Source organism: Argopecten irradians, chromosome 14 (assembly GCF_041381155.1).
Source record: "Argopecten irradians isolate NY chromosome 14, Ai_NY, whole genome shotgun sequence".
Taxonomy (NCBI): domain Eukaryota; kingdom Metazoa; phylum Mollusca; class Bivalvia; order Pectinida; family Pectinidae; genus Argopecten; species Argopecten irradians.
The window spans coordinates 3,974,168-3,988,549 of record NC_091147.1 but is presented as its reverse complement, the minus strand read 5'-3'; the positions used below and the strand labels follow the sequence as shown (position 1 = coordinate 3,988,549).

The following is a 14,382-nucleotide window of genomic DNA, read 5'->3' as shown; positions in this document are numbered from 1 at the left end:
GCTTATTAGTGAACCAAAATGTAATTGTGGATAAAAAAAAGTCAACTACACATAACACATTAATCTGTTACAGTAATCATGCATTTGGCTTTTGAGACACATTATTATGTCTTGATTCACATATAAAAGCCTCGCAAGTTCATGTAATATGGCATACAATACTGATGTTCAATTAATTAATTCAACTTTCTCCAGAAAAGGGAAGGGGTGCTAATTACAGTGAATATGGTACACAAATTTAGATGAAATATCTATACAGGGTGGTAAGAGTTGACATTGTCTATATAGAGCACCACACCACCACATCATTAAACAATATACAACATTATGTACAGTCATGTACCATTGAAGGTCCAGATAAAAACAACTTCAGCACGAAGTGAATTATAACTGATCTACATTTCTCTATATCACCGTGTACTGCTTTGTAAGTGTAACTACCTAGGTATTTCAATAAGACATGTGACCATCTACTCATGGCATCATAAATTACAGGACAGTGGAAATTATAAATACATTCTAGTGAATTGCAGTAAATTGATTGATATAGTAGTACTAACTATGACATCTTCAGAAACATTGTTAATGTTTTGGTACCTATAAAATAGTACTTATCCTTATACATACTCTCCCCCCCCCCCATTGTCACCAATTCTGTAAATCTATAACCTTTATTGTCTTGCCTTTTTTTGGATAAAAACTATATAGAAACTTGTGTTGTGAGTAGCTTAAAGTGAATAGTCAGGCAAAGAAAACCAGTCTAAATGTGTTCATTGGCCTTCCAAAAGTCCTCACATATCCATACGATGGTCAAGTTCTACTTACGTTGCCCAGTTATGACCATTGAAATAATGGAAAAATTTTAAAAATAAAGGGAGGCTCAGTGGAAATGTAACCACGGACATACCTAGCTGGGTGAACATTTTAAGATTCCTATGATTTGAATTGATTTCTTCGCATGCAGAGAGATTTTGACGAGAGATTTTATTTTTCTATTTCATAAGAAATTACTAGTATACTGGATACATTCACACCATTTTTACCAAACTTAGCCTTCCTTGCCCGACTGTTCACTTTAATGCAAGAGTTAGAAGTAAAACTATGTTTCTCAAAATTGAAAATTGAAGTTAAATAATCATTAAAAGTCACTCAGCCCATAAAACAAAGAAATGTGTTTGTAACATCAGTTCCGTCCAATATACAGTAACATAATTGTCATTGATGTCCAGTCTGATCACTTTACTTATGGATGCCTATCCACCTATACCATAAATCCATGTCCTGCAATAACTTAACAAGGTCAAACAAAAACTATAAACATGATTGTGAATGTATTTACACCAAATACATACAGTTCCACATTTCATAGTTATACATATATAGTCACAAGGCAGAACAACTGTATCATGCACCTAGTTATTCAGTAAATGTCACAAAGATTTGAAACTCCATTCCATAGAGATGCTACGAGTCAATTATGAGTGACGTCCATTACTTATTAGTTATTGTTGATTAGATTAACGTCCTGTTAACATCTATGGTCATTTAGGGACAGCCTCTCGTGTGTTGTGTGTGGATAACGTCCTGTTAACATCTATGGTCATTTAGGGACAGCCTCTCGTGTGTTTGTGTGTGTGATAACGTCCTGTTAACATCTATGGTCATTTAGGGACAGCCTCTCGTGTGTTGTGTGTGGATAACGTCCTGTTAACATCTATGGTCATTTAGGGACAGCCTCTCGTGTGTTGTGTGTGGATAACGTCCTGTTAACATCTATGGTCATTTAGGGACAGCCTCTCGTGTGTTGTGTGTGAAAAGTGTGTGCACTGGTTTGGGAGACTGCAGTAAGATTTGTGTTGGGACTCTTTGTATATAGATCTAGCCAGAGAAAAAGTTGCTTCTTGTACTACTAAGTATATGAATACAGCCTAAACTAACTTTTGGCACCCTCCCCTCCGACCCCTGGGGATTCAGACCATCAATTTATACAGTCTCTACATCTCACTGGGTATTGTCAGCCAATTGATTTAATTCAGACCAAGGGTCTATTTTGTAAATTGTTGGACGAAGGACAGACGAAACCAACCCAATGATGTAGACATCAAGGTCATCAAAAAAATGAGTAACTACATATAAATATATTGTAGAAATCATCTGTCAAAAAGGGTCCTCTCTATTAGGTTTGTCCCCAAATAATGTAAATTGGAAACCTGTGTACCTGGTAGCTTGCTTAAAGCCATTTGATTGCCTCACCAATCTCTTTCTATAAGATTCATTTCCAGATTGGTTCACAAGAACAGGACCAAGATTCATCAATTTTCCTTAACTTAAGTAAACTCCTTTACTTGAAAATCTCCCGAAATGAAAGAAGCTAACAAATGTTCCTTAACTTCAGATTTTTTCTTATCTATTTCTATAAAATTTTCCCATGAAGAGGTTCAAGTTTAACAAGTTACGTGAAGTCAAGAAATGTTTACAAAACTGGATCTTAGTGCTATATAGTCATGTGCTCTCAACCAACAGTGAGGCTGACAAAACATGCCATGATCAAGACAAGATCAATATGGTCGCCCTAGGGCCATGCCAGTATACAATAAACCTCCAGTTACATACAAAAAAGAAGGGGAAAATAATTTGACCACATGCCAGATTTTTAATTATCAAAACAACAACATAAGAATCATTAAATTTCATACAAATTTATTAATTTTTAACATATATCAACATCAATGACATCTACACAAGAAATAAATCAAATGTACAAAAACGGGAAAAAACCATTCAGATCAAAGTTTTATGTCAATGAACTCGTGTGTAAATGATGAAGAGCGATCGAGAGACAAACTAAGAACTAGTGTTATATGTTGTGTGTAGCCTGATATAAACTCCATCATCCATTACAAGACAATTTTATTGTCAGAGGAAAACTAACACCAATTGACACAATTCTCAAGGTCAGACAAAGGACATGTGTTAAACCTCTGAATGGACATCCCCTTCTTGTAATGAGGTTTCCGTTATAGGACTTCACCAACAGTCAACTAAGTCAATATTCAACAAGTCAATTGAAAGATTCTGCCCCGTTGTAATTCCATGATCCAATTTAAAGGTCATCCCAAGGTCGTATCGTACGCTTTGTTGCTAGCCTCACTATCATGCCAGGTCTTCATCGTCAAACAGATCTTCAAAATCTGGAAGATAAACAAGAGTTTGTTGAATTGATTATCAATAAAATGTACAGCTGACAGGGAACAGTTTTATGGTTGTTTGGTGCGAAGGCTCAATCTGGTACGACCATTAGCTGGACAACAGTTGCTACATTTGTATCACCTAATAAAGTTTGTATAGTAAATATATATTGAATATCTTCAATGTCAAAACTTGTCTATAAAGACCACCAAAGGGACAGAGAATAATTTGAACAATATAATTGATACTTTTATTAATACTTTTGCTCTTTGTTTACAACTTTTATAGGTCTTGACATCTAAGTACATTCCATTTTATTTTTGGATAAAGAATTGATTACTGCATTCTGTGATGTTCTTTGTTGAATCAACAATTACACTTTTGTAAAGTTAAGTCACTAGTTCAAATTAAACACAATATTCATTAAAGAATAGTTCATCTACCACATTGCCACATTTTCTTGAATATTACATGTATAACCAATTGGAAACAGATAAACACGCCACAGATCTACAGATACTTTGTACACAGAGAAGGCGAGAGATTTCTTTATCACTATAACTTCTGTTACCAATGTTGTGTGGAGGAATCAATAAATCCATGGTTAGAGGTCAATAGATAACAATTCACAGGCTAAAAGTATGAATTTAACAACCTTGGTTATTATAGCGGATTATCATTACATGGGATCACATTAGATTTTATGTGTTATATAGCTATCTTTTCTGTGTCTAAATCAGTCATAAACAACACATATTAACATCCAGTCTATGAATCAATGCACACAGTTTTGAATTTGTTGTTCTCAAATTGAGTGATTTTACCTGAGAATGTAATTAATAGGTGATTTTATTAACTATTCAGTTGAACTAGAAAATGTCAGTATTTAATTGAATAAAGATTATCTCTGGGACTCCACTGTAGATCAAAGGAGGTCTAAACAGACAGATACAAAATCTGTCCCTGTATCAGTGAAAATCTAAACAGATACAAAACCTGTCCCTGTATCAGTGAAAATCTAAACAGATACAAAACCTGTCCCTGTATCAGTGAAAATCTAAACAGATACAAAACCTGTCCCTGTATCAGTGAAAATCTAAACAGATACAAAACCTGTCCTGTGTATCAGTGAAAATCTAAACAGATACAAAACCTGTCCCTGTATCAGTGAAAATCTAAACAGATACAAAACCTGTCCCTGTATCAGTGAAAATCTAAACAGATACAAAACCTGTCCCTGTATCAGTGAAAATCTAAACAGATACAAAACCTGTCCTTGTATCAGTGAAAATCTAAACAGATACAAAACCTGTCCCTGTATCAGTGAAAATCTAAACAGATACAAAACCTGTCCCTGTATCAGTGAAAATCTAAACAGATACAAAACCTGTCCCTGTATCAGTGAAAATCTAAACAGATACAAAACCTGTCCTGTGTATCAGTGAAAATCTAAACAGATACAAAACCTGTCCTTGTATCAGTGAAAATCTAAACAGATACAAAACCTGTCCTGTGTATCAGTGAAAATCTAACAGATACAAAACCTGTCCCTGTATCAGTGAAAATCTAAACAGATACAAAACCTGTCCCTGTATCAGTGAAAATCTAAACAGATACAAATCCTGTCCCTGTATCGGTGAAAATCTAAACAGATACAAAACCTGTCCTGTGTATCAGTGAAAATCTTAACAGATACAGAACCTGTCCCTGTATCAGTGAAAATCTACACAGATACAAAACCTGTCCTGTGTATCAGTGAAAATCTAAACAGATACAAATCCTGTCCCTGTATCAGTGAAAATCTAAACAGATACAGAACCTGTCCCCGTATCAGTGAAAATCTAAACAGATACAAAACCTGTCCTGTGTATCAGTGAAAATCTAAACAGATACAAAACCTGTCCTTGTATCAGTGAAAATCTAAACAGATACAAAACCTGTCCCTGTATCAGTGAAAATCTAAACAGATACAAAACCTGTCCTTGTATCAGTGAAAATCTAAACAGATACAAAACCTGTCCCCGTATCAGTGAAAATCTAAACAGATACAAAACCTGTCCCTGTATCAGTGAAAATCTAAACAGATACAAATCCTGTCCCTGTATCGGTGAAAATCTAAACAGATACAAATCCTGTCCTGTGTATCAGTGAAAATCTAAACAGATACAAAACCTGTCCTGTGTATCAGTGAAAATCTAAACAGATACAAAACCTGTCCTTGTATCAGTGAAAATCTAAACAGATACAAAACCTGTCCTGTGTATCAGTGAAAATCTAACAGATACAAAACCTGTCCTTGTATCAGTGAAAATCTAAACAGATACAAAACCTGTCCTGTGTATCAGTGAAAATCTAAACAGATACAAAACCTGTCCCTGTATCAGTGAAAATCTAAACAGATACAAAACCTGTCCTTGTATCAGTGAAAATCTAAACAGATACAAAACCTGTCCTTTGTATCAGTGAAAATCTAAACAGATACAAAACCTGTCCCTGTATCAGTGAAAATCTAAACAGATACAAATCCTGTCCCTGTATCGGTGAAAATCTAAACAGATACAAATCCTGTCCTGTGTATCAGTGAAAATCTAAACAGATACAAATCCTGTCCCTGTATCAGTGAAAATCTAAACAGATACAAAACCTGTCCTGTGTATCAGTGAAAATCTAAACAGATACAAAACCTGTCCTTGTATCAGTGAAAATCTAAACAGATACAAAACCTGTCCCTGTATCAGTGAAAATCTAAACAGATACAAAACCTGTCCCTGTATCAGTGAAAATCTAAACAGATACAAAACCTGTCCTGTGTATCAGTGAAAATCTAAACAGATACAAAACCTGTCCCTGTATCAGTGAAAATCTAAACAGATACAAAACCTGTCCCTGTATCAGTGAAAATCTAAATAGATACAAATCATGTCCCTGTATCAGTGAAAATCTAAACAGATACAAAACCTGTCCCCGTATCAGTGAAAATCTAAACAGATACAAAACCTGTCCTGTGTATCAGTGAAAATCTAAACAGATACAAAACCTGTCCCTGTATCAGTGAAAATCTAAACAGATACAAAACCTGTCCCTGTATCAGTGAAAATCTAAACAGATACAAAACCTGTCCCTGTATCAGTGAAAATCTAAACAGATACAAAACCTGTCCTGTGTATCAGTGAAAATCAATCAACACCATTGTAGAAATTTATTTATATTTAAGGAAAGCAGCATGAATTTTGTAGGAGACCTGAATTACCTCTAAAGCTATTCACTGATTGTAGCAGACTAATTACAGCTACTTGACACTCCCTCTACTGTGGTTCACTAATTAGTGAAATCTTAAATTTGAGCACCTTTTACAAAGATCAATTTCCACCGTTGAGAGGTACATGACATAACTTTCCTAGTAGTGGTGTTAGAATGTTATATCAAAGCCTTGTTGTGTAGAATAACACTAGTTATCAGGACATCACTTGACCATGCATTGACTTTTAGCAAATTCTGGAGTCAAAATTTCTCAGAAATCTGAAGAGTCAAAACATACGAAAAATAAACATGTTCTTGTAAACTCAAAGAGTCAAATATGATTTTTGGGAGTCACAACCATATTCTCAGAAGTCTTCTGGATGCCCTGGTTATATGTAAGATAGTGCATGCACATTTTATATATGTATTTCTCCACATACTTAAAGGGACAATTCAGTCAGGAAGTACATTGAAAGTTAAATCTATATTGTAGATAAGCTGTTTAAATGAAAGTTGGAGTATCCTTGTGACCTGTTTATTTAGCACTGTCTGCTGTGGTCATTGGGTGCAATGCTCACTCACCACCATATCAAATTGGTCATAGAGGCTGCCTAACTGCTATATGCTGTTTGTATTTACGTTATGGGAATCTGGATCATAGGTATATACAGCTAAAACATTATTCTACCTGTTTGATATTAAAGATGCTCCACCGCCCACAGAGCATATATGATATTCATCATTTGAACAATAATTGGTGTTTAATCATGTACATATGTCTAATTAACACAAAAAATAGTATAAAATAATTTATTTCGCCTTTGGTGCATGCACAATTATTACTTCATCCCATATAGGATATAGTGACACGAAATTTTTTCGGGATGCAATTAATTATTTTTCATATTTTTAACTTAAGGTAAAATTAGAAGCTCAAACTTTTCAATGGTGGTAATGGTGTAAAGTAAGTAACTTTTGCAACTGAAGAAAAATACAAAATCGTCTGCTCCTGTTTTTGATAGCGAAAAAATACCATTCTTCAGCGGTGGAGCATCTTTAAGTCTCAGCTAATCTGCAATATGATATTATGCTTGCTTACCTTATGTGATCAAACCTGCCTAGCTAAAAAGATAATCCAAAGGAAAAGGGAAAAAAATGGTCTCTATAGTAAAGTATAGTCTTTATATACAGGTCAAATTGTGTTAGTATTGACCAGTAGAAACCTATGATATGGTCAAATGAAATAGAGGGTCTTTGTACAAGGATGATTGCTAAGGCAGGTTTTTACTGTACTTCAATGCTTGTCTAAACAAAATATTGTACCTCAAATTTGTTCTGGGATTTCTATAGCTTTGCAAATGCACTTTGAGTCTGATCTACAGCCTATCCTATCTTAAAGACTTCAAAGTGGTTTCAAGTCTAAGAATTTAACTGACTGTCACATTTTGTGATTCTGTGTCTTTTGGTTTTGTAGAAGAAGTTGTTATAATGTGTGAGGTGCATGTTTTGGGAGACTGCGGTATATTTGTGTTGTGTCTTCTTGTATAGTGTACTCTTGCCCTTTTATAATGCTCTATCGATCACTGAAGCATGCAACCGAAGAAACCAAACAATACACCCAACCGGTGTTATTATACAACAACAGGCAACCAAACAATACACCCAACCGGTGTTATTATACAACAACAGGCAACCAAACAATACACCCAACCGGTGTTATTATACAACAACAGGCAACCAAACAATACACCCAACCGGCGTTATTATACAACAACAGGCAACCAAACAATACACCCAACCGGTGTTATTATACAACAACAGGCAACCAAACAATACACCCAACCGGTGTTATTATACAACAACAGGCAACCAAACAATACACCCAACCGGCGTTATTATACAACAACAGGCAACCAAACAATACACACAACTGGTGTTATTATACAACAACAGGCAACCAAACAATACACCCAACCGGTGTTATTATACAACAACAGGCAACCAAACAATACACCCAACCGGTGTTATTATACAACAACAGGCAACCAAACAATACACCCAACCGGTGTTATTATACAACAACAGGCAACCAAACAATACACCCAACCGGTGTTATTATACAACAACAGGCAACCAAACAATACACCCAACCGGTGTTATTATACAACAACAGGCAACCAAACAATACACCCAACCGGTGTTATTATACAACAACAGGCAAACCAAACAATACACCCAACCGGTGTTATTATACAACAACAGGCAACCAAACAATACACCCAACCGGCGTTATTATACAACAACAGGCAACCAAACAATACACCCAACCGGTGTTATTATACAACAACAGGCAACCAAACAATACACCCAACCGGTGTTATTATACAACAACAGGCAACCAAACAATACACCCAACCGGTTTTATTATACAACAACAGGCAACCAAACAATACACACAACCGGTGTTATTATACAACAACAGGCAACCAAACAATACACCCAACCGATGTTATTATACAACAACAGGCAACCAAACAATACACCCAACCGGTGTTATTATACAACAACAGGCAACCAAACAATACACCCAACCGATGTTATTATACAACAACAGGCAACCAAACAATACACCCAACCGGCGTTATTATACAACAACAGGCAACCAAACAATACACCCAACCGGCGTTATTATACAACAACAGGCAACCAAACAATACACCCAACCGGCGTTATTATACAACAACAGGCAACCAAACAATACACCCAACCGGTGTTATTATACAACAACAGGCAACCAAACAATACACCCAACCGGCGTTATTATACAACAACAGGCAACCAAACAATACACACAACCGGTGTTATTATACAACAACAGGCAACCAAACAATACACCCAACCGGTGTTATTATACAACAACAGGCAACCAAACAATACACACAACCGGTGTTATTATACAACAACAGGCAACCAAACAATACACCCAACCGGTGTTATTGTACAACAACAGGCAACCAAACAATACACCCAACCGGTGTTATTATACAACAACAGGCAACCAAACAATACACCCAACCGGTGTTATTATACAACAACAGGCAACCAAACAATACACCCAACCGGCGTTATTATACAACAACAGGCAACCAAACAATACACCCAACTGGTGTTATTATACAACAACAGGCAACCAAACATACACCCAACCGGTGTTATTATACAACAACAGGCAACCAAACAATACACCCAACCGGTGTTATTATACAACAACAGGCAACCAAACAATACACACAACCGGCGTTATTATACAACAACAGGCAACCAAACATTACACCCAACCGGCGTTATTATACAACAACAGGCAACCAAACAATACACCCAACCGGTGTTATTATACAACAACAGGCAACCAAACAATACACCCAACCGGTGTTATTATACAACAACAGGCAACCAAACAATACACCCAACCGGTGTTATTATACAACAACAGGCAAACCAAACAATACACCCAACCGGTGTTATTATACAACAACAGGCAACCAAACAATACACCCAACCGGTGTTATTATACAACAACAGGCAACCAAACAATACACCCAACCGGCGTTATTATACAACAACAGGCAACCAAACAATACACCCAACCGGCGTTATTATACAACAACAGGCAACCAAACAATACACCCAACCGGTGTTATTATACAACAACAGGCAACCAAACAATACACCCAACCGGTGTTATTATACAACAACAGGCAACCAAACAATACACACAACCGGTGTTATTATACAACAACAGGCAACCAAACAATACACCCAACCGGTGTTATTATACAACAAACAGGCAACCAAACAATACACCCAACCGGTGTTATTATACAACAACAGGCAACCAAACAATACACCCAACCGGTGTTATTATACAACAACAGGCAACCAAACAATACACCCAACCGGCGTTATTATACAACAACAGGCAACCAAACAATACACCCAACCGGCGTTATTATACAACAACAGGCAACCAAACAATACACCCAACCGGTGTTATTATACAACAACAGGCAACCAAACAATACACCCAACCGGTGTTATTATACAACAACAGACAACCAAACAATACACACAACCGGTGTTATTATACAACAACAGGCAACCAAACAATACACCCAACCGGTGTTATTATACAACAACAGGCAACCAAACAATACACCCAACCGTGTTATTATACAACAACAGGCAACCAAACAATACACCCAACCGGCGTTATTATACAACAACAGGCAACCAAACAATACACCCAACCGGTGTTATTATACAACAACAGGCAACCAAACAATACACCCAACCGGCGTTATTATACAACAACAGGCAACCAAACAATACACCCAACCGGCGTTATTATACAACAACAGGCAACCAAACAATACACCCAACCGGTGTTATTGTACAACAACAGGCAACCAAACAATACACCCAACCGGTGTTATTATACAACAACAGGCAACCAAACAATACACCCAACCGGCGTTATTATACAACAACAGGCAACCAAACAATACACCCAACCGGTGTTATTGTACAACAACAGGCAACCAAACAATACACCCAACCGGTGTTATTATACAACAACAGGCAACCAAACAATACACCCAACCGGCGTTATTATACAACAACAGGCAACCAAACAATACACCCAACCGGTGTTATTATACAACAACAGGCAACCAAACAATACACTCAACTGGTGTTATTATACAACAACAGGCAACCAAACAATACACCCAACCGGCGTTATTATACAACAACAGGCAAACCAGTCGTCCCATTCCCTTAATGCTAAGTGCTAATTAGCAGGAGCAGAAACTACCACATTTATAGACTTTGGTGTGTCTCGGGACAGAATCTTTATGGCCTACATCACAGGCGAGTGCTCAACAGAAAGGCAAAAGTGAGATGTTGTCAAGGGAGATGTTAAAGGAAGAGCAGCTAGTCAAGTAAGAAAGAAGAGAAAAGATAAGATCCTAAATTTAGTCTCCTTTTACGATCATGCAATAGGGGCAGCAGGTATAATTCTAACACCCTACCTGCAGGGCAGGTATTTAATTCAACATTATACACTCATATATCCATTAGATGTCTCAGACATGTTATACACACTCCAATGGCCAACACTACAAACACGCCGTCTACAATCACGACTCATCCTCCTATATAAAATCACACACCATCTCGTTGCCATCAACCCAGAACAATACCTAACACCTGTAGACACCCGCACTAGACACACACATCCCTATGCATACAGACACATCGCCGCCACAAAGGATACATTTAAGTACTCCTTTTTCCCACACACCATCACATACTGGAATCTCCTCCCTGTGGCAACAGTACAAAACACTACACTGGAGGGCTTCAAGGCAAACATAAACAACGTAGCCCTTGAAGCCCCCACTCACAAATAAACACCTCATTTTTTATCATGTTTTTAACCTATCTACTTTTATCTATTCCAGCACCAGGAAAAAAAAAAAAAAAAAAAAAATGCACTGTATATAAGCCCTTCCCCCACGCCACTGAGCCGATCACTCACCTAAAATCGTCACTATTGACGGCTGGTGATAAACCAAAGAAGAAGAAGATGCATATTGTACATAATACTAATTTAGATTTATTACAACTGCTGTACAAGGTAAATATTGAACAACATTGAGTGTGTATGAGTACAACTATCTGCTATCTACAGGTCAGAGGTACAAACCCGGTATCAGCATTCTACACAGATTACTTGTCTGTATCACATTATCGGGAGTGTCTGTGTTATCACATACAGGTACAGATGTATGGAATCACATGTAAAATTGATATACATACATTGTGAAATACACAGCCAACCAGGGGTGATACCCAAGTATAACATCCTACATCTTAAAATACAAATCTGTAACTCTTTTCATCTTACATTCTATACCAAATCAGATATCGATCAAAATAGAAAAAAATTTGCTCAGCAACTAAGCACAAGCAGATAATTATACCTTAGTGTATATATACAGTGTAAAATATAACTGGTAAAGGTGTACTTAATGTTTCAGAAACAAGAATTGAAAATTTATCAATAAGATTTATGGCCTAAAATGAAGTTACAATACCATGTGTAAATTGGTGTTGACGATGTAGGTTCAATTTGCTGCGTAGTTGGAGTCAACTACTGCACGGTATCACAGGGTTTTCGAGATGCCAATTGCCGTGGGTAAAGAACTATTTATATTATATTCATAATGACACGAAGGTGGGACTAATCAACGGTAAATAGCACTTTACCCACGTCGTTTTGGAATCTCAAAACCGTCATATTAGAGTAATGTCGGGAAACATCCACGTCGTTTTTTGGATCTCGAAACCACCGTATTATAGTGATGTCGAGAAACATTAGTTATATGAAAATAATCATTTATATGTAAAATCTCCAGGGAGTGATAATAAGTATAATATCAACCCTTTCTGTATCATTGTTGACTACCGCAGAGTCGACAGAATAGTAAACAGAATTTTATCCTCTCTTTTCTCTGTTGGGATTTTGCCCGCCAATACACCCAACCGGTGTTATTATACAACAACAGGCAACCAAACAATACACTCAACTGGTGTTATTATACAACAACAGGCAACCAAACAATACACCCAACCGGCGTTATTATACAACAACAGGCGAACCAGTCGTCCCATTCCCTTAATGCTAAGTGCTAATTAGCAGGAGCAGAAACTACCACATTTATAGACTTTGGTGTGTCTCGGGACAGAATCTTTATGGCCAACATCACAGGCGAGTGCTCAACAGAAAGCCAAAAGTGAGATGGTGTCAAGGGAGATGTTAAAGGAAGAGCAGCTAGTCAAGTTAGGAAGAAGAGAAAAGATAAGATCCTAAATTTAGTCTCCTTTTACGATCATGCAATAGGGGCAGCAGGTACAATTCTAACGCCCTACCTGCAGGGCAGGTATTTAATTCAACATTATACACTCATATATCCATTAGATGTCTCAGACATGTTATACACACTCCAATGGCCAACACTACAAACACGCCGTCTACAATCACGACTCATCCTCCTATATAAAATCACACACCATCTCGTTGCCATCAACCCAGAACAATACCTAACACCTGTAGACACCCGCACTAGACACACACATCCCTATGCATACAGACACATCGCCGCCACAAAGGATACATTTAAGTACTCCTTTTTCCCACACACCATCACATACTGGAATCTCCTCCCTGTGGCAACAGTACAAAACACTACACTGGAGGGCTTCAAGGCAAACATAAACAACCGTAGCCCTTGAAGCCCCCACTCACAAATAAACACCTCATTTTTTATCATGTTTTTAACCTATCTACTTTTATCTATTCCAGCACCAGGAAAAAAAAAAAAAAAAAAAAATGCACTGTATATAAGCCCTTCCCCCACGCCACTGAGCCGATCACTCACCTAAAATCGTCACTATTGACGGCTGGTGATTATACACTCATATATCCATTAGATGCATATTGTACATAATACTAATTTAGATTTATTACAACTGCTGTACAAGGTAAATATTGAACAACATTGAGTGTGTATGAGTACAACTATCTGCTATCTACAGGTCAGAGGTACAAACCCGTATCAGCATTCTACACAGATTACTTGTCTGTACCACATTATCGGGAGTGTCTGTGTATCACATACAGGTACAGATGTATGGAATCACATGTAAAATTGATATACATACATTGTGAAATACACAGCCAACCAGGGGTGATACCCAAGTATAACATCCTACATCTTAAAATACAAATCTGTAACTCTTTTCATCTTACATTCTATACCAAATAAGATATCGATCAAAATAGAAAAATTTTGCTAAGCAACTAAGCACAATAAGATAATTATACCTTAG

At 37.0% G+C, this 14,382-nt stretch overlaps 1 protein-coding gene across 1 annotated transcript in view; it reads right to left on the bottom strand.

The window, feature by feature from the left end:
- Positions 1 to 3,153: 3,153 nt before the first annotated feature.
- Positions 3,154 to 14,382, bottom strand: part of LOC138308115 (motile sperm domain-containing protein 1-like) — an 18,228-nt gene continuing 6,999 nt past the window's right edge. The window contains exon 7 of the mRNA XM_069249058.1: positions 3,154 to 3,191. Coding sequence (XP_069105159.1) covers positions 3,154 to 3,191 — 38 coding nt within the window. The remainder of the gene's footprint in view (positions 3,192 to 14,382) is intronic.